The 23,100-nt window shown below is 39.7% G+C and overlaps 1 protein-coding gene across 1 annotated transcript in view; it reads right to left on the minus strand.

Annotated features, from left to right (window-relative positions):
* syt7b (synaptotagmin VIIb) overlaps nt 1-17,366 on the minus strand; it is a 103,769-nt gene extending 86,403 nt beyond the window's left edge. Inside the window, exon 1 of the mRNA XM_055154321.1 lies at nt 17,030-17,366. Within this exon, the coding sequence (XP_055010296.1) occupies nt 17,030-17,366 (337 nt within the window). The remainder of the gene's footprint in view (nt 1-17,029) is intronic.
* Nucleotides 17,367-23,100: the final 5,734 nt, after the last annotated feature.

The raw sequence follows: 23,100 nt of genomic DNA on the forward strand, positions 1-23,100 counted from the left end.
CAGACAGGTCAAGATGAGTGGCCATTGAATAATATACAACAATGAGACTTTTGTTTAATTCATAATACCTCCATCGGAAATGTCGCAATCAATCTGACCTGAATCTGACACTGCTTTTGAACGTTTTCTCTGAAAAATGTCTCTTAAGACCCACATGGAAGTTTGATGGCTACTCTGTGAATAATTGACAACATGTATTTATAAATAAATGCTAGTCCCCTTCCCCTTCTATTTTTATAACATTCTCCAAAATATCAATAGTACTAAGAATATAGAACCCTTAGATCCTTTACATTCAAGTCATACCCATGCACTTTGCGTTATCCCAAGATGTCTTCTCTCTAGTGCTTTGTGTGCACATCCAGAGAAGAGGATTACATAACAGACTGGCTTCTCTTGTCTTCAGCCTCAGACAAAACCAAGCTCAAAAGACAACTCCAAAAATCTGCTTGCTTCAAAGTCTAAGCCTATATAATATCTGAGGTCAATAAGACTAGTTCAAAGCTGGGGTATTTGTGCAAACTCTTCTTCAGACTAAATTATTACTTTCTATCAGTGCAGTTCTTTGGTACATATCACACAAAATATAAAATGTATTGAAATAGTGTTGCTTTCATATATTATGGATAAAAAAATAAGATATAAAGAACTGAACAATTCCCTACAGTGAGAAGATCCAAATAAGTCCTGATTAAGCGAACAGGTCAGATCTGTACAACATTTTCTACAACTTATGTAAGTAATGAAACAATATGGCCTATATTTGCTTTGCAGCCGTGCATACAAACAGTGTATGACGTTACTATGGAAACGTGCTCGGGGCTAATCTAATTTCAGGACAAAGGTTAGACTTAATCCTGTTAAGGTTGTCCTAAAACAAGCCAATGGGACACAGAGAAATCTCAACTTTCACTACGCTACACACTATTAAATTTAGACTCAGGGTTTCTAGTCATTTCAATAGTTTAAGCTCATATAATTCTATTGATTGAGGACAACTCACAACGGCCGGACTTGTTTTTATGCTACTCCACTCCCGTGTGCTATAACACTGGCCAGCTTCCATCAGTATTCAAGCATCTTAAACGTATTATGCCACAGACACTCGGGGAAAATAAAAACAATCTATTAAAAAGAGAGAGAGAGAAGAAGAGAGGGAGAGGGAGAGAGAAAGGAAGTCAGGGAAAGGACAACATTAGCTTGACATTGATACAAAAAATGATGCAGCTGTAGTCACACATCAGTGCAAACAGGGCCAATTGGAAAGATTCTCATTTGTGCAATAGAGCGTCCATTATGCTAACAGGTCTGCTAACGGGAAGGCAAACACACTGTATTTGTACATCACAGCCACTCTGCATCAGTGACATGCTTCAGTGCTTTACTTTTAGAGAGAAAATTAAGTAAGAAATATAGTCTTTTAAGAGCTTTTGGAGAACGTGCTCATCAAGTTAATTGCTCCATCCAAACTGTAAAAATGTTTATATTGGCTAATGTTTAAAAACCAGCCAAGAGTCAACTTCTTTTGTCCATTTATTCTGCTTTGAGCTGTAGGCAGAGACAGGCAAAAACAAACAAGCTCATTTAGTTTTTTTTTTGGAATAACCCGTAAACTACACAGTGACAAAGGCATGCATACCAAGTCCTACTGCAAAATCACCCTATGAAATGGAGTTTAGTTACAATTACCCCAAAAATGTACTGTCTTGTGAGAGTGGGCAAAAATATTGAAATATCAATATGTCGTGAAACTGAATTTGGTGATACAGTATAGTTATCGAGTGAGCTGCTGTATTGAGTATTTTTTAGCAAATTTTTTGATCACGCAACTATTTTGTTGCTTATTTAGTGGATGGGAACTTGCAATACAATTGTCATGTTCACAGTTTTGTGATTAAAATAGATGTATTTCATATTAACTTGGCACATGAAGTGGTTTAACAAAGAAATTTTATTGCTAAATTGTTTATATTAGTTATTGCATGTATCACTATATCATGATAATATTGTATCGTGAGCCATGTGTGTCGTATCACAACATGAGGGACTCTATGATTCCCAGCCTTGGTGTCTTATATTGAAACTTGTATTGAATTCAGTAAATTACTTTGAGATGCCCATGCAACTCCGACTGACTTCTAGCAGGCAGTTGGAGCAATTTAATTTGAGTGAGCCAACAACTCGTAGGTGGTAAAAATTGAATATAGATTGAATTTAACATAGGATATTGATGGATGAAAAATGATTCAAAGTATATATGAGATTACATTGTCCACCAGCACTTAAGCATACAGTATAAACTAACAACCTGTATCCATAAATCCAATTAAATAAAACAGCTAAGGGGACTATATTACAGGTACAAATGTAGAATTGTTCTGAAGATGTTTAGGTTGATGAAGGAAAGCCTAATTTTTCTAAATCACACACAGGACTTGACAGTTCTAAAGCTTTGAAGATTTTTTTGTAGCATGATAGTGTTTTGGTCTTGGCTGCAGCACAAACACCAGGCTGTGATCAGGATTATGAGATTGATTTCCACTTCTGTCAATTTGCTGAACGCCCACCCCCACTCTTTGCTCCCATTTCACACTTAAAGGTCGTATCTTATGCAAAATTTACTCTTGTGAGCTTTGAGCCATGTTGTGATATGGTTACCGACACAGAAACATATCTGGATTTGTGTTTTGTTTAATTCACACATCTCTAAAACTCAAAATGCTCTGGTCCACCTAGTGATGGTAAGTTCCAAGTTAACAGCTACCTTTTTCATTTAGTTCAGTAGAGATGGTCAGCACTTCTTATATTACCACATGACAACACAAGGTGGAACAGTGTGTTTTTTGTTTGAGACAAGCCTAAATATGCATGTACGAATGAAACAAAACACAACTCCACGTATGCTTGTGATGAGAAAACAACATTATAACATAAAATATTGTAATATTGGCCCTTTAAATCTGTCCTGTCTATAACATATCATCCATGCTTCAATATTTTACCCACAAATGCTGTACAGTTTGAGTTCTACGAGCACTGACCTCCTTGTGAGTAGCAGTCTCGCACAGCTGACTCCAACAAAAGGTCCATCATTGACATTTGATCTACCGGGGAAACTCATTAAGATTATGTGTACTTATTTCACATTGTGTAGTCCTAGAGATGTAGAGTGGATTTGTGAGAGTGATCCAACGGTCTGCTCTGTTTGTGCCTGTCAGCCTGAAGTGTAGCCGGTAAAACCACAGCGGGAGGACCATGCCAGCATACCCAGGAGGCCACACATGAAACTTACAGGACACTCTGCCATGTTTGTGCCCCAGGGAAGATGCCAATGTTCAGCTTATGATGGGCATCAGAGTATAAAACTAATTAACTGAGGAATAAACATTGCCGTTGTATTTAATAGTCCCTGAGAGCGTCTTTACCATTAGCTTATTTAATTATGCCTCTTCTCCTCTACCTGTAATGAATAATTTACCAGCTGACAGGGACATTTTTGCTGGGAATCCAAAATTGAATCTGAAAGACAATAGTAGATCACTCGGCTCCCATATCTATTGTGGTGGGTATTATGGAGAGGCAAAATCTGAACCATGACTCTGCAATAAAGTAATCTATCAACGAATACATAACATTAAATATATAGAAACATAGAATTCTTCTTCTGAAGTTATAATTTTATCATGCTAAATGGTCACATATTTATATAACGCTTTTCCACCTTCAAGGCACCTCAAAGCGCTTTACATCAAGAAACCACTCACTCATTCAGCAGTGTACACAGATACTGGGGGTGAGATGGATGATGTGTCTTGCCCAAGGACACAACAGCAGCATTCATCTGGGGAAGCCTGAATTGCACTGCCAACCTGTCAGTCAGTGGATCTGATCACTCAACCAGTGATGTCAAGAGCAGGATTTGACCTACCAACCTTGGGATCAGTGGACAAACACTCTGAGCTACTGTCACCCAGAATTATTATTATTTTATTATATTGCTTCAACTATATGAGTTCCTTATGTTTAATTAACATATGTTTGATTGTTTTATCATTGTTGTTGCTGTCACTACAAATAACTTCTTCCATAGTATAATGCATGTATATTTGAATTATACAGTCCTGGTGAAATCCTCTCCATTTTACAGGGTTTGCAAATGGCTCAAATCTGGCTGGGATTATTGTATGACAAAGACAAATATGGTAATTGAAATGAGATCTTAATTTCAGACAAAAGTACTTTAACGATTAAGACTTAATATACTTCCATTTGAGCTATGAATTATGAAAGGATTTGTGTATTTAGTGAAAATCACTGCACCCAAAAAGGAAAGTCAAACAGCCCTCAAACCAGTCACTGAGAGTACTCAAAAGGTTTGGGGTTGTGGCACCAACTACAGCAGCGTTATTGTATAGAATTGTATGTGTCTCTATGTGTTTGAATAAGAGCGCCCCCTGCCTGTAGCTGTGGTCAGTCCAGTATTGGCAGGAAGAGTCCTGTCTGCGCCTCACCATCTGTTCCCTGTGCGACTGCTGATTATCTAGTCTTATAATATCCTGTCCCCATCTCTCCCTGTGTGGGGCTCTCGTCTTGGGACCCAAAGGCCTTGTATTCTGCACAGCTCATAACTCCATCAATATGCACACAAGTGATAAAAAAGATGGGTGTCTTAAATAAAATAAAACTGTAAGATTGTATTCTGAATACAGTGCAGTCTCACTCTGGTCAGGGCAAGGATAACCTACACCACAAATAGCAGTATTACGGTTTACTCATCCTAACAGTCATGCAAGTTTGCTAGAGGCATTCAAGAGGCTTCTAAAACCATCATTAACACATCGCATAGCACAGCGGTTAGCAGGGATAACAATACAGTTCACTCACAATTTGATAATATTCCTGTCACGAATGTCTCAATAACATATTTTAAAGTGTGATACATTGTTGAAATAAATATAGACAAAAAACAATAATATTGAAACCAAACCATAAAGCAGAATTATCCACAAAAAAGTACTTAAAATTTAAAATATTACAAATATTGCTGAGCTGCCATAAATAAAAAAGCAGCTTGCAACAACATTTAAGTAATTCGTTAATAATTTTTGTTCATACTTCAACCATCATCAGCTCAAATCTTCATCATATAGCAGAAAAATGTATCAAAAATTTCTAACTAGTGCAACGAAAAGATACGCACGATAAACACTGAGCCCAAAAATATATTATTCTACCTTTTATATATTGAATAAGTCGAGATATAGTAATTATCGTGATAGACCTCATGATATCGTAAAATTTATCAAAGCCTCTATTATTTTTTATTTTAAATGTCAATATACAACTATTACAATTTCAATTACACCATCCCTCCTCTGTTTGAACATTGCAGAATTAGGCTTTTATTGAAGAGTGACATGTGAAGATTGAGTGACTATGATAATGTGGGGGTCGTACTGAATTACTTGATATTATACTGAGCACTGTTGTATCCCTCTGGTTAGCGCTTCTGTCTTTCACACACACATTTCTCAAACCAATTATCCAGTGATCTTAAGCACTCTTGCCCCGTAGCCCTGGTTCCATATAGTCCCTGGTTCCATTACCAAAAGCAGCTGTGGTCTCTTATATGGAGCTGTTCTCCTTGTGCCTGGTTGAGTTTCATTTATGGTTACCTCCCATTTGCCCAAAACACATTAGACAAAATAATTGATACTTTGCAGCTGATGTTATTAACATTTCCTGGGGATGTGATGCTAACTGTAACCACTGCTCTGTCTGAAGATCTCTTAGACTTTAATCTGAGCTGCATTTTAAGAGCTGACATGGTTGGAACTACATGTGAGATGATTTGTGCTGTTAAACAAGTTTCACACATAAAATTACAGTCATAAACTAGGTAGCAGTTTGTCACTTTCACTTTTTTGTTGAAAATCAAACACCTAAACAAGACCATGTACCATGACCACAGACTCCTGAAAATGTGCTGTTTAAATCCATTTTGTTTGTTTTTTCAGACTTCTTTTTAGCAGTGTTTGCAAATGTGTGCATTGTGTCACTACAAATGATGAACATTCTGTCATACACATAGATGCGTAACACCCCCAGTGTGATGTCACTGCAAAGTATCAATACTCTAGCTAGTTACACTTGATCAAGATCATGGCTTTGGTGTTGTGTCCCCGGGCGCTACACTGTTGTCAACCACTGCCCCTTGACAGGTTGTACAGGGCCACTGAAAGAAGAATAGGGCAACATTTCCTACAGGGACAATACAGGTCTGCAAAAATACAAACATCAGCCTCCGCCTTTTAGAAAACAGACAACTGTTTTGCCAAGTTGTGAATGAATGTGAGTGAATGGTTTTCAGTCAGTATGCTTGTAATTGGTGTAATCTTACAAACTTCATCAGGAAAGTTTAAAAGAGAGTTTGGCTACATGTTTAATTCCTTGCACTAAGAAAGTGAGTGAGACCGACTGAGTCTGTCTGGTATTTACCAAAATAACGCACTCTTAGGTCTGAGTTTATTTATAGTATGTTGTTCCTGTTTGGTTTAAAAATAGTCCAACCCAAGAAGGCTTCCATATTGTTTACCTGTCAGGAAAGTAACTACACCCAGATGGCAAATAGACCATTAACCTTTACAGGATGTCACGAAATATGAGTAGCAAAATTCAGTGTAATTTATCAAAGAATATGGATTTATTACGCCAAACATCAACAACTGAGCAGTAAGTCAGAATTAAGAAACATGACAATTAATAAGTCAATTTTAAGTATTTGAGTATTTTCGGATGTTGAGCTGAATCACAACTTTGAAGAGATGAAATCGGCAAGGACAAATTATTATGAGACATTTTGAGTCATTGGTCAAATTTGGTCACACTTATATGAAACAGTCATCTTTATTCTTGACCAAGCTTATGCATAAATGGTACTGAATACAATAAAATAAAAACTGAAAATCAAATCAAAACTGTAATTTCAACTGCTGTGTGCACTCACTGGCATTGTAAATTGAGATGTTGCAAGTAAAAATAGGTGGGACTTGCATGAAGTGAGTTAATCTTGTTTATATGTTTTTGATAGTGTTCAAGGTCCATAACAGTATAATTTAGACAGCATTTTGGAGACACAAAGCATTGTAATGATTTGCTTTGTGTCCTGTATTACACACAATGGTTTCTTGTGAGCTTTAAGCCATGTTAGAATGTTATCTTCTCACAAGCATACCGGCTTTTGTGTTTTGTTTCAGTCACAGGTTTAAGTAATCCTGCATTATTAGGCAGTCTACATCCCCAAAGCTCAGAATGCTCTGTTCCACCTTATTATATCATGTAGAGGTACTTTTCAAGTTAACAACTACCTTTTCTCTTTAGTTCAGGAACGATGGGCAATTCCAGGGCTGAAATTATCCAAATGATTGTAGTGAAGGTGTATGGAGTTTAAAAACACAGCAATTCCTATATCACTACATGACATCACAAGGTGGAACAGAGGGTATTTAGTTTGAGAACTCAGCCATAATATGCAGGATTTGTGTGTTAAACATTATAACATAGATCAGACAACAGTGTAATATGGGTCATTTAAACATGTATACCTAAATAATAATAAATATGGGGTAAGTTGCTAGTATTAAGTCTGTTCTTTCAGTGACTGTGGGATTCAATCTATAGCATCTGAAAGTGCTCACTCATTGGAAAGAAAACCACAGAAATGGTCTCAAAACATAGTCAGCCTCGTCTGTTCCACTCTCCTCCACTCTCCAATTATCTATTTCTGTCTTCCTCCAACAAGCAGCCCCCCTATATCTAGACACAGCCCACACTGGGATCAGGCAAGACCACTGTGTTGATGCACGCCGCCTAAAACATCTTTGCAATCACTGATTTTCTCCTCCTTCCCACTGCTTATCAATAATTACAAGACCTGAAGTTAAACCCCGATGAGATGGCACATCAGGTCAAGTGTGAGGAGAGGCGGAAGCAAGGCGGACAGAGGCAACAATTAAGATGCTGTCTTTAATTTGTCATTGTGGGAGACTTATGTAAGCTCCAGGCGTGTCTAAGCAAGTACTAGATCTAATACACACTTAAGACAGAGTTTCACACTGTGAGGACTTTTTTAATACAATTTTAAGAACATAGTATATATTTCATACTGTATTTCCTTGTGTTATGTTTGTGTGCACAGTATGTGTGACTATGAACTGCTGACTCTGTTTTCTCTCAGACACGTGCCATCTGAAACTAAACTTATGCAACACAGTCATTTCTCAGTTCTATCCAAAATCCTGGTGTCTCATCTGGAGAAGTATCATGGTGAGGCCCTCCTACTTTCTGCTTAAATGCATGAGGGTTTAGGACCAGACTCACAGCAAATCATTTATCTGATAAGGTTTTGCTGATCCAATTATAGCCACTTCTTTGTAGCATGTGTCTCAATAGCAGGCGGCATTTGCTTTTGAAAGTTTTTTCAACTTTATTTGTATCAATCTGAACACTGTGGGTATATATATATATATATATATATATATATATATATATATATATATATATATATATATATATATATATATATATAGACCCTTCGTGCTACTGCCCACCTCATACAATGATGAGAGAGAAAGAAACGTATGACATGCCGGCTCAGACGTCGCCCGGCCAAACAAGGTCTGCATCAGGTGCTGGGGAACCAGGGCTACTGGAACACGGCGGAAATGGGCGAGATGCGAGAACAAGGCTCTGTTGGAATGCTACTACTACAGTAACCCTAGGCAGAGGGGTTACATGAACAGGATGTGGGAGAAATGGTTATTACGATACCCACAGTCCAACTGTCAGAGGCCCAGAAAGGTGCAATGAAAAAGCAAGTGCCCAAGAGGTACAACCAGTTGCCCATACCTGAAGCACTTGAAACTGCCAAACAAAGGCTCCAAGCCTTGGCCAGCCGCCTAAAGAGGTACACACGAGATAACGAGGCCAGACGAATAAACCGGCTGTTCGCAACACAACCGGCGAAAGTGTACGCTCAGTGGCAGGGTAATAACACCCAAGCAGACCCACCAAGGCTGGAGACTGAGAGGTACTGGAAAGGCATATGAGAAAGGGAGGCATCACATAACACCGATGCACAGTGGCTGGTGGATCTGAGAGAAGACCACAGCAACCTCCCTGAACAGAATCCAGTCACCATCACAGTGGCAGACATCCAGGGAAGAGTCTCAGGTATGAAAAACTGGACCGCACCATGCGTACTGGCTAAAGAAGCTCACTGCCCTCCACGAGCGCCTGGCAGCACAGATGAACCAGCTGACCCTGAATGGTTAACCCCAAGGGCGTACGATCCTGATCCTAAAGGATCCCTAAAAGGGTGCAGTCCCATCCAACTATCGGCCAATAACCTGTCAATAACCTGTCTCTCCACAACATGGAAGCTCATGTCAGGCATCATTGTGGCTAAGATAAGTGGGCACATGAATCAATACATGAGTGCAGCACAGAAGGGTATCGGCAAAAACACCAGGGGAGCCAAACACCAACTCCTGGTTGACCGAACAGTCGCCCGTGACTGCAGAACCCGTAAGACCAACCTGTGCACTGCCTGGATTGATTACAAGAAAGCCTATGACTCAATGCCACACACATGGATCACTGAGTGCTTGAAGCTATACAATATCAACAGGACTCTAAGGGCGTTCATTGCGAACTCGATGCGGTTGTGGGAAGCCACTTGCACAGGTGTCCATCAAATGTGGCATATACCAAGGAGACTCACTGTCCCCACTACTGTTCTGCATAGGCCTGAACCCCCTCAGCCAAATAATCGACCGCACTGGCTATGGATACCGACTCAGAAACGGGGCCACCATCAGTCATCTCCTCTACATGGATGACATCAAGCTGTACGCTGATCCACACCACAAGGATCTACAGTACAGAAATTGGGATGTCATTCGGGCTTGAGAAATGTAGCAGGATGGTGACAAAGAAAGGGAAGGTAGTCCACACAGAGGGGGTGTCACTCCCAGAGGGAACAATAGCAGATGTTGAGGACAGTTACAAGTAAATGGCAACCTCGAAGAGGCAACAAGGAAAGCGGCTACGGCCAAATACCTGCAAAGAGTGAGGCAAGTCCTTAGAAGCCAGCTCAATGGCAAGAATAAGGTGCAGGCAATCAACAGCTATGCCCTGCCAGTGATCAGATACCCTGCAGGGATTGTAAGCTGGCCAAAGGAGGAGATACAGACCACAGATGTTAAGACACGAAAGCTCCTGACCATGCATGGAGGGTTCCATCCCAAATCCAGCACCCTGAGACTGTACGCAGGCCGGAAGGAAGGGGGCCGAGGACTAGTGAGTGTGGGAACCACTGTCCAGGATGAAACATCCAAGCTCCTTGAGTACATCAAGGACAAGGCCCCGGCAGATGAGGTGCTCAGAGAATGTCTCAGACAGTGGGGTCCAGAGGAAGAGGTGCTGGAGGGACCATCATGGCAGGACAAACCCCTACATGGGGCGTACCACCGGAACATAACTGAAGTGGCTGATATCAAGAAATCCTACCAATGGCTTGAGAGGGCTGGTCTGAAGGACAGCACAGAGGCACTGATCCTGGCTGCCCTGGGCACTCGAGCAATAGAGGCCCAGATCCACCAGACAAGACCCACGGTGTAGACTGTGCAAAGAGGCTCCTGAGACAGTCCAGCACATAACTGCGGGGTGTAAGATGCTGGCAGGGAAAGCATACATGGAGCGACATAACCAAGTGGCGGGCATAGTGTACAGAAACATCTGTGCAGAGTACGGACTGGAAACACCTCCAAAGGTTGTGGAGAATGACCGAGCCAAGATCCTGTGGGACTTCCAGATACAGACTGACAGAATGGTGATGGCGAACCAACCAGACATAGTGGTGGTGGTGGACATCGCAATACCAAGCGATGGTAATATCAGGAAAAAGGAACACGAGAAGCTAGAGAAATACCAGGGGCTCAAGGAAGAGCTGGAGAGAGCCTGGAAAGTAAAGGCATCAGTGGTGCCTGTGGTGATCGGAGCACTCGGGGCTGTAACCCCCAAACTGGAAGAGTGGCTTCAACAGACACCGGGAAAAGTGCAGTACTGGGAACAGCAAAGATACTGCGCAGAACTCTCAAGCTCCCAGGCCTCTGGTAGAGGACCCGAGCTGAATGAGGGTGAGAGAGACCTACCACCGTGGAAGGTGAGAAACATTTTTTTTTATATATAAAAAAAAAACACATCACCATTCTGTCAGTCTGTATCTGGAAGTCCCACAGGATCTTGGCTCGGTCATTCTCCACAACCTTTGGCATATATATGTATGTATATATATATATATATATATATATATATATATATATATATATATATATATATATATATATATATATAAACTCAGAAAACAAGTAACAAGTGTGTGTGGGGAGGGGCTTCTTAAGTGTAAGGTATTGGATTAGTGTGTAGCCTTGGCTGGCTAGGCAACCAGAGGAGAGTCCCTGGGTGCGGTCATTGACTGCTCCAAAAGGTTGTGTCAGATGCAGGGGCACAAAAGAACGGCTTTGCTGTTGAATTGCCACTGGTGGCTCCTTATAACGAAGACAAATGTATTTAATAATAATAGTTTTTGGAAAAGAATGTAAGAAAAAAAAAATCTTGTTCCTTCTATGGCTAACACATCAGTTCAAGATGTTCCATAAAGTCTGATATCTTGCTTTTCAGTACCATATCTAAAATGCATGTGGTTCAAATAGTTAGAACACTGTTTACTCTTTCCCTCCTTACACTTTTCTCTCAAGCCAATAATAAGATAAGCTCATTAGGTTTTTTTAGCACACTGTTAGAGACACATCTCCTCTATTTGAGTCTAGACACCACAACATTAGGCATAGGCATTTATCCCTGCACTTTGATGTTTTCAATTATAATTTAGCCTCTGTGGCACATTTCAAGTTTTACATGACACCTGACATTTACACCTCCTCTACACTGGACAGATTATATAATGCTAAAAAAACACAACTCGTTTCATTTTTCCCTCTCTTTTTCATTTCTTACCTCGGATAATGTCCAAAGATGTTTACTTACGATGTTCTGTGATAATGGGTTAATAAGTAAGTAAAAGTATGAAACTGCTGACAATATCCTACAAGCTGCCATGAAACAAGATGAACATTTCTATCCACTGTAAACCAATTGTTCTAAAGAACAAACACTTCAGTCAATTCAGAAAGAGTAACTTCATTTACCAGTGCTCAGATGTTTACTACTGTAAAAGTTCCAGTGATAATGTTACACACAAAATGTAGTTGGAATGATCAGCACTAAAGATACAGAAAGTGTAAAGTTAATATTTGGGGAATCTTCTTAAATTGTCTTAAAATCTCAAGTTTTCTTTCTTCATGATCTCTAATTTAAGTGTTTGAACAGTGGTTTTCTTCTACTTATGAAGTTTATTTAAAACTCTGTGTGTCTTTATTTCACTTTTGGTGTAATGTCTGTCGACTTGCACACCTTTGCCTCACACTCAGCTCTCACTCTCACTTACAGTCTCTATTCTTGCCTTTTCCTCCACAGCTGCCTCTGCCACACATATGCCAAAGAGTCACACAGGCTTGTCATGTAATCATGAAATCACTTCTGGTCGCCAATGGTGACTCATCGTTTGTCCCTGGTGAAACCATATCTGACAATGAGGTCGCAAGACGTTTTGGATGAGTGGGTCGATGTAGAGTGTGCCAGTGTGCAGGGCCACACAGCACAGAAAATACACAAAGAGAAAACTACAGCAGCTGCAAACTACAGCATCAGATACACACAAACTTTGACAAATGCTCACATAATGACACATTCCCATGGCATCAGTGTCACCAACAAAGACAGGAGTGCACTTCTGTATAAAGAAAAAAGACAACAATACCGTTCTCTGTCAGTGTGTTTTATGTGTATTATATTATTTATTATTACTGGAAGTTTAGAAAGAAAGAACAATGTTGTTGTTGTTGTTGTTATAATAATAATAATAATAATAATAATGATAATAATAATAATAATTATAGCAGTAGTAGTAGTATCAGGTGCAATAGTGCAAAAGTGGTGGAATAACTAAATTCACTATAATGTGTGTGCTTTGGCTGCTGGAGAGCTGCGTGAGGGTGATGGTGAGCCTGGTTGCGCACCGCAGATGTAGCCAGTCCATACATATTGCACATGAGTCATTAAAATTATATGGAACTAACTCTGTGTGGGTGTGGTAGACACAAGTCAGGGCAGCTGGTTGTTTAATACATCCTGGTGGTAGGACAGGGGCTGCGTCATGTCTCCAGGCTCGAAAAGGCGAAGCTCTTTGAGCATCAGGTGTTCGTCAGTGACCTCGACCTCAGTTCAAGCATTATGAGAGAAAACGCCTCGTAAAGCGCGAGCGCGGGCATCAAACCACAGTCACTCCTTCATTACTTTAACTGATGGAATGGCTCGTGTCATTGCACACTGTCTGCTCCGTGTTACCCTCCACAACAGAGGACACCAGCCCTGTGCGACTCAATTACAGACATTACAAACACGCGCACGCGGTATACGACCGGACGCACAATAATATGGCCGAAAAGGCATGACCTTGTGCATTTTGACTCAGGTCACCACTTTCAGAAACGACCGTGAGAGCGCACGAAAACCCGGTATCTAAATGGAGCACAACAAGTGCTCAAGGGGCTGTCTCCCAGACAGTCCCCCCCATTGCTACAATGAATCCAAGCAACAATGTTATCCTGGCTCGTGTTAGAGAAGGCAAAGCTGTGCTACCATGTGCTTAATAGGATGACCCCCAGCATCATTACCTGACATCAACATGACACACTCAAGGGCATCTGGCAATCAACGCGAGAGCTTTGTACTATAGTATGTCTGCGTAAAAGGATTACCAAAAATGTTTGGCTCACCTTTACTGGGATCTTCTTCACTGTTCAGATGCATCTTTCTTTCTTACAATGCACTCATTTAGCCAGTCTTGGTCTTCTCCTCAGAGTTGAGCAGAAACTCCAACGTGAGATGTGTGGTCCTTATTGTCTCGCACCGCTGGGAGGCTGGGACGCGCCTGCACTCGTGCGTCTTCCTCCTGTTCCCGCGCGCTGGAGCAGGTGTAGCCGAGGTGATGGTGAGAGTATGCATGTATTATGACTCTGACTCTGCTCCTGAGAAAGGAGGCGCTCAAAGGGACGGTCTCAGCCAAGCTATTAGGGAGGAGACAGCAGGCAGACGGGCGGGGTGACGTGAAGGAAGTCTAGTAGGAGGTCGTCTACTTAGAGATGAAGCCCAGCTGACCGTTATAGGGTTCCCGTTAGAGACATCCCTGACAGAAAGAAAAATAAAGAAAATAAATAAAAAGAGTAAACCAAAGCAATGGAGATGTACTGGGATGGCACAGGTGGCAGCCCATTTAATATAAAACACACGTGGCAACCACTGGTTTATATTAATGCAAAAATATGTGTTTGTTTCCATTTTACATATCCTGCTGGATTGATTTATTTATGAACAACAATCGATCAAATCAATGAAAAGTGGCCAATAAACGACTGTGCAAAAAACAAACCGAGCGTCTCAACACCGTGATGATGATGACAATGCCTCATGCAATGATGTATAGCCCACTAGCATCTGTCCCGAGTCCTGCCCAGACCATTACATACAATTAATGAGATTTACGCACAGTTAGGATAGTCAGTCATTCTATTTTTACGCAAAGCATTTTTATAGATTGCCTTTGGTCCACTTCGTTTGTAAATCTGTATTTTCTCTGAACATAAAATTAGAAGGAGTGGGCCTAAACAGTGCATAAAACACATTTACTCACCATTCACGTTCACTCCAGCCACGCGGTAAATGTGGCGCACTGGTGACCTCTAGCGGACAGTCTCGGATAAAGACAAGCGCGTGCCAATTGGGGTGAGGACTTCTTATTTTCAAATCAAACATTTCAGATAGCTCAACTCATAGGGGAAACATTATCCAATCTGTGGGTTGAAGAATGGCGAGAAATTAGGTCTGCTGCCAAAGCAATTAACAATTTAAAACCAAAATATTATTGTTATTATTATATTATTCTTTTGAATTAAGAAAATTTCCTCAAAATAATAACAATAATAATAACAAGAAGCTAAAACCCATGAATATAAGGCTCTCTTTCTGTGATCTTAGGTGTATATTTTCCAGAATCCTAAAAGCAGTAATAGGTATCAATAGCCACTGAGTATAATGCATTTAAAACTATAATAAATATTCAACTATTCCATTATATATGAATAAGGTTAGTTAGGCTAACTAACTAAACAATGCAGTGTTTATTCAGAAAGGATAATTAAGTTCCATAGCCCACTGCACATACCTATTAACATAGCCAGTTTCTTCTACAGATGTGTTATGCTCACTGGTTCCTGAAAATATACCGTCAGTGTGTGATATTAGACAAAAGACCCAAAGAGCGTTTTTGCTGCTGAAGTTCTCATTGCATCAGCAGCTCCCTGTCTCTCTGCACGCGCTCACTTTGAAATGAATATTTATTAGCCTGTCACTTTGTCTTCTCTGAACTCAAAACAATGCATTTATCAGCGCCACTCAGCCGTTTCTTAATCCTTCAGGCATGCTTTCTGACATTTTGTGATTTCTTTACAAAGATTCCAACACGATGCCATAATGTGGTGTTGTATAGCCTAATGATACCATAAAACAAGACTTTTTCCTCACCCAGTTCATTTCAGACTCATTACCCTGGGCATCATTGTTATTACTGTCAAGAGAAAAGCAAGAAAGTGTATTTATAGCACACTGGATACCAAGGCAAGTGCTTAATAGTATCTACAATCTGAAATATAATGAAAGCAGAGGACACAGAGGTGCTAAAATAAAACAACAAAGGGAAACAAATCAATTCAGAGATGACATTCGAATCAAGCTTGCTGAGCAACTTTTACTGGGCTTAAGCATCAACACAGTAGCCCTAACCTAATTGTTAATGTTGACATAAAAAGAGAAAATCAAGATCAGATAAATAGGTCATTCTGTAGAGTCCTTTCTATACTTTATCCCATGAGTAAAGGACCAATAGTTGTTTTTCATTTCATTTCATTCTCATACATATTGTGTCCTGTTTATCAATGCAAAATCACCAGTGCAGTTATGGAACTCTCAAACGACACCCAAGTTTACACTCTTATGCATATACATTCTTATACATTCTCTTACCTAGAAAGTGAGAAAGGTAATGATGTTCGTGTGCAAAGGGTACAGCTAAATCTTTTGTGAATTTTGTATTAAATAGAACACATTCTAATTGATTTTTGTCTTATTATTGCTGTGTTTATTCATTGAAAAACTTACAAATAATCTATAAACATGCATCCTTACTCTGAGCAGGCTTGCATCTACACAAACCTAACTCCTATGTGGCTATTTCCATGGAAAAGTTTCAGAAGTATGGTTTTAACTTTTTAAATTCCATGGAATCATGCAGGTGATGTGTCACATCTAGAAAGTTACATGTAACTCACATATAACTGACTTTACATAGTCTATAGCATAATGCACTCCACAAGTAAGTTTGTTAAATCTATCACGAACAGAAATATATATATTATACAGTTAAAGTTAGGCTAGTGATGAAAATAGATAGTTATGACCACTGGGTGGCAGTGCAGGACAGGTTCTGTCTGTCTCTTGGGTGCGGGAGATCCAGACCATGTGTTTGTTTGGGCTAAAGGTGGACCATGTGGTGGACAGGTACACTATCTTTGGCATGGGTTCAGCATGGTGTTTAGGGGGTAAAAGTTATGTTAATTTATTTATCAATAAGTACAGCTCCCAAACTGCAGGGAATGCATGCTAGTAGCATTATGTACCGTGTTATGACAGACTAATATTTGGTTGTTTTTTATTTCATCAGATGTCTAACAGTTAGTTGATTACAAGGAAATACTTATAACTTACCAGTATAAGTATGTATTTGACATTGTACTCGTGTAGTAGGTGCCTGTGGGGCGGGTCCGTGTGTTCCTCGGGGCTGGTCTCTGGGTTGATTTCTGGGATGGTTTCTTGTCTCTTGTCTGTGGTCTCTGTGCTCCATAGAGGCTCAGGAGACACGTGTGATGGGCTCTTGTGGGGCGGGCCCGTGTGTTCCTCTGTGCTGGTCTCTGGTCTCTGGGCTCGTCTGTGCTCCATAGAGGCTCAGGAGACACACTGCAGTGGGCTGGTCTTGTGTTATGCTCGATCCGCGGCTGCGCAGCGCTGCTCCGTCGCTCTCTGCTGCTGAGGCACAGTGATGCTCGACCTCCTGGCGCCAGCAACACTCGCATTTTCCGACAGAAGGTGACTCGACACGCCGATCCAGGTAAGATACAACATCACTTTATAATTTACACATACTAATCAGTGTAAATGAGTGAAACCAGTAGTCTATCGTTGTGTTCTGCCCTGTCCTCCGCGTGTTGATCTGGGAGCGGAGGATGCTGAGGTGTTCCGCCGGAGGCTTTGAGCATCACCCACAGCACCGATGGGGCTTCATCTTTGTACGTGACTACGATGCGTTTCAGACTAAATGTACCCCTCTTTTCTGGTGCATGAGTAATTCAATCTTTGCAACGCATTCAAATCCTTTGGAAATAATCATTAGGCTGTTGTTTTATTTTAACTACCACGGGCCTTTAATGTCTGATTAGATAACGATGCTCATTATTTTTTGTATCATACATTGTTTAGTAAGATTACAGTATAATTTGTTAATACACTGAAAACTTGGGTTTAACTTGGATTAAGTCATTATAACCACAGCAGACTCCGATTACGCACAATGCAAAATGTATATGGTTTAGATTGAGCTCATTGATGACATTTCATATAAATGGGATCCAGTTAAGCATTTGAGTATTACTTGATTATTAGCCCCATCACCAGTCTCTTGGTTTCAGACTTCATCATGTGTCTGTGGTGATGCTATAGCCTAGGTTGTGAGTGGATTTGTTGTCCCATCCTGCCTGTTGTGCTCCAGTGACTCTGTGCCAGTCTGTATCATATAGGGGAGGACAGTTGCTGACATAGGCTGTGTCTGGTTGGTCATTGTTCAAGGAGCAGGGGACAGACGCATGGGTGTGCTTCATCACGCGCTCCTCCTCTGTGTTTATAGATCTATTGTCCTCCAGTGGTACAAAGAAAAAAAGTTCTACCCCAGAAACCATCCTTTTGATAAAGTGTTTTTGCTTCATTGTTGACTCAGCACTGCTTCAACATCCAGCAAATGTACTAGAGCTGCAATAACTTGGACTGATACAGATTAGTTGATCATTGAAATATTGATAACTAGTCTTTGACAAATTTTGAAGTACGATATAGAGAAATATAACAATAAATGATAATATGGAAACTATGCAACTAACACAATAACAATAAACAAGGATAATACCGATGAACCATTTTAAATAGACAGTGTCATTCATTAAAGCCTAAGAAGTTAATTATTCAACCCTTCGCAGCTCAAATCTTATCATATTTCCACTAAAATTACAAAAATGTCCCTGCTATTGGAGAGAAAATGTACACAAGATAAATATTTAGCTAAAAATATATATTATTCCAGCTTTTATATACTGAACGATAAATCAATGTAGTAATTATCATGACAGGCCTGTTGATAACTAGTAGCGAGGTAATGTGATTGTTGTTGTATTTTTTTTTTGGATCTGGAGTAAGAGACTGAGTATGTTTACATGGCCATTAATCTAATCTAATCAGGAAACTAGTGCTGTATTAGTACAAGCTCAAAAGAAAGAAGAAACAGAGTTCCATATTGGAATAGGAATTTATTTACAGACAAAACAGCAAATTAAAAACACCAGGATCATGTAGAGCGGGTTAATACGAACATTTTAAGACCCAATATGATGAGGCTCACTGCAGCAGTTACAGAAAGAGGGTTGGCAATTTTTCAGTGCAAAGTCAATTGGAGCCAGAGTCGATGGAGCCTGAAATGCCCCCATGCTCACTTCCTATTTTGAATGCGGCAGCTAGTGGGTTAGCTCTGTCCATTTATACTGTCTGTAATCAACATTCAGTGAGAGCAAGTTTTAACTCTGTCATATTTGTAGAGCTCAGTGGTGACTAGAGCAACGAGAGCAGGGCAGAGGGAGAGGAGTGTGCAGCTCTTTAGGAAAGTAAAGGGACCCAGGAGAGACATGCTGTAGGTCTAAGAGGCCTCCGAGGATCTGCACAGTGTGTTGACTTTACATTGTGGTGAGTCAAAAGTTCCCTTCTGTTCCTCTCTCTCTCTGGGATGTTGCCTGCTGTCTCCTCCCTTGTTCAAGTCTCTGTAATAACTTGTTTGGGCATCTCTTTCTCTGTTGTTTTTTGGCTAATGATCATGATAGTAGGTTGTTCTGGCATGAATTGTACTCAGTTGTCTTATGCATTTATAAGAGATTAAATGAGTATCTTTGATGCGAAAGCAAACATAAAAAATATTTCTCCCCATGGCACAGTATCTATCTCACATTTATAAATATGATAAAATACCTGATGCTCAACAGTCGTGTAGTGGTTAGCATAACACATGTGATTGCGAGCGTTCCAATAGGAAGTCAGCATAGGGTCGCTTCCGGTGCCACTGACCATAGTCCATCCAAAAAACTTTACACTGAAAAATTGCCTCTCCCTGTGACTGCTGCAGTGAGCCTTGTCATTTTGGTCTTAAAATGTTTGTAGTCACTCTACACGATCCTGCTGTTTTTATTTGGCTATTTGGTCTGTAAATAAATTCCTATGCCTAATATGAAACTCGGCTCTTGATTCACTAGCCTTGTGACGTCACAGACTAAGCCACTTTTGTATACTGTCTATGGTTGTTACAGGTGGTCTGGTGACTCTCTTTTCATTGTTGTTAGCCATATTATTGTTTATTGTCCCATCCCGATGATGTAGTGATTAGAGCACTTTTCTGTTTTATTTTCTGTCTCTTTCTACTCCAAAACAATTCAGACTTAGATAGGTCGTAATTTGTGCAGTGTGATCCTATCAGTAGCCTAATAAATAACAGTTTGTAGATTCACAGCTGCATGCACTTAGCAAAAGTGATTCAATCTATAGCAGCATATTGCAGGCCAGTGCTGCAGTTATCCAATCATGATCATTGCATAATATTATGAGTAATATCTTCTTAAAAGCTTTAGTCCACATGCTATGGGTTTAGGTTAGAAAACTGCTATGTCCAGTGCAGTGGGTGGATCTTTAACAGAAGACATAATGGTCAGCCAGATAGAAAGTGGGTGTTCTTTTTTCTGTTGACTTTGTAATACCACTGCTTTTGCACAATAAGAGGTTCTGCAGTATTCTCATTGTGAGGCATTGGGCAGGTTTGTTTGAGCAATTATAGCAACAAACATTGGCATTCAGGGTGACCAAAGAGGCTCAGTGACTAATAGGTGCTTGCTTGTAATTACTGAAATTATCTTGTTCAGTTTTCAGTGTTGTTGTATGTGGAGATATGTACCAGCTTCCTGCCTGAGTAAATGGAATTAAAGACCTTGAGGTTTTCTTTGTGAGAGGAGTAATGAGGAATTTGTGCATCAGAACATGAACTTAATCACATTTTTTTTTAAATCAAACTTTAGATTGATTTAATTTTGACTTGCAGATTTCCAACAAAATACCAAAACAAACAGATGAATGCACTCAAAAAGAAGGTGATTTGGCAAGAGGACGGTGCAAAATGGAGTCGAAGACATTCCAACACTGTAGATTTTCTTTTAATATAAAGTTTCTATATTCTGCAACATGTCTCTCTTCATTTAGAATTTTCTACATGCTAAATATAAAGACTTAAATAGTTTGAAAAAAAGGTCTTATCTTTATTGCTCTCGCTTAGAGATGGCCTAATAAAAGTACTCCTATAGTCAGAACTGTGCTGCAGAGAACTGTGGTCAATAGAGAATGAATACTGCTGATGGAAGCATTCTGCTAAATTGATGTTTAATTCAAGGATCCTCTCTCCCTCAGGTAGTTTGAAACCAGTGGAGTAAATCTTTTACACAGTGGTGGGGTAATTTTTTTGCACTCTGGACAATTTTCTACAGTTTTCCTAATTTGCTATAGCCATTAAATAAAAAAAAGGCTCAAACAAGACAAATTTTCTCCATGTAGAAGGTACCCTGAAACAGCCCAAGGTGAGTTTCTTTTCAGTTTGGATGGCGGGTTTGGCCTGGTTGTGTGTTTGTGTTGTTCTTGAATCTAGTGTCACCAGGGGACATGGCAGCCATATTAGAGCTACTAAAGTTGTTTTGACAGCGCTGTCTCATTCAATTGATGTCTTTCTTTGAAACTATGATCTGTGGGTCTTCAGCAGGGCCTCTTCTTTGAAACTCTTCTGTCAGTTTATTAGATACTTAGAACTGTGAAGGCCCTTGAGAAGATCTGGGGAAAGGAATTTGTGACAAAAGCAAATATCTCAAAATGTTTTATTATCCCCATGACAACATTCATCTATTGGAAATGTGCTATAAACATGCCTGTAAATCTTGTGGTTGAGTTTCAAGTGTTGCACAAGAACTGAATGTCAAACAGTAAAACTAAAAACGTAAAGTAAAACTAGCCACAGCTCTGCAGTATTATCTTTTCATATTTGAAAGGTAGAACGTTTTGTTTGATTTTAAATTTGATCTGCACATTTTTCAGCCTTTTGTGAGGACACTAAAATCAATATGGACAGTCTTTGTGTTTGAAATCCAGAATATTCTCACAAGGGTCACTATCCCCAAACCTGAAGAGGAATATTCTCTGCTTGACCTTCATTTCAGTGAATCAGTCCACTCTTGTCCTAGAGAAATAGTCTCAACTCTGAACACCATCCCCTTATGACTATAAATGTCTGATTTGATGTTTCATTTAGATCAAATATTTCTCTACTTCTTAAGTTCTAACATTTCACCATTTGGTTCAGTTTAGTCATAAGTTAATCATGTTTATACAGTTTTGTCAGTGCTTTGTATGCTCACAATATTACATTATGAATTGTCTTATTATAAAAAAAACAGATTACGTCACCTGGAACAATGGCAATGACTTAAATCAAAATAAAGTACATTAGCTAAAGGGCCACAAACACATATAGTCACCTCAGCTGCTTTCTCCACTATAATGAGTCTGTCAATACAAACATTCTATTTTATGATATTTCTTCAATTTAGTGTGTCTTCTCGGATCATTGGAGGGTTTTGCGCACACTACTTCACCTCTCGTAATGGTTTGGCATGTAAATGAGCCCAAATCACTTTCACACTGCTTGACTAAATCAGGTCACGATGGGAGAAAAGTGAAATGGCTTGGATGAATTCAGAAAAAGGGGAAGAACTGCTTTCCCCACTGAGCTGGCTGCAAAAGAAACTCTTTCATGGGTGCATTAATCATGGGTGGTACTAAACACTGTCTCTGGGCAACACCCTGAGAGCCAGACACAGCTGAAGTAGACAAACAGTTTTATATTTGTGTGTATAACAGTCATCTTCTAGCCCTTAAAACACATTCTGCAAGCCCTCAATCACTGCAGTAACATTTTTACTCTATGACTGATGTTATTTTAATAGCAGGTTTTTTCGTGTGCTGAAGTTTAAGTGCTGATCTGTATATCTAAAATCCATAATCTGCGGTGTTCAAGTGAGAAATCAAAAGCATTTATCAAATCTTTATCAAATAACTATGCACCTCAAGTAGATCTTTTTGTCATTTGTGTAGTGAAGGTGAAAGTCTGATGTCTCTAAAATGTTCATTAAATGCCATTAATCTGAATGACATCGAGATATTCATGATGGATTGTATAATGTAATCTAAACTTAATAAAACTTTTGACTTTGTATGATCACGCTACAGACATGTATTATATTTCTACCTGTTATTAACAACAGGTAAAGTTATTTATTGCTTCTGAGAGTTCATAATTCATGGGCTTGGAAATCTGACCCAATGTCATTACTCGTACACATACTTGAGTAGTGTTATGTGCACATCCCACCAGTGAGTTCGTTGACCCAAATCTCAATAGAAACAATA

The sequence above is a fragment of the Boleophthalmus pectinirostris genome, unplaced genomic scaffold (genome assembly GCF_026225935.1).
Source record: "Boleophthalmus pectinirostris isolate CB_2022bp ecotype Guang Dong unplaced genomic scaffold, ASM2622593v1 HiC_scaffold_19, whole genome shotgun sequence".
NCBI lineage: Eukaryota > Metazoa > Chordata > Actinopteri > Gobiiformes > Gobiidae > Boleophthalmus > Boleophthalmus pectinirostris.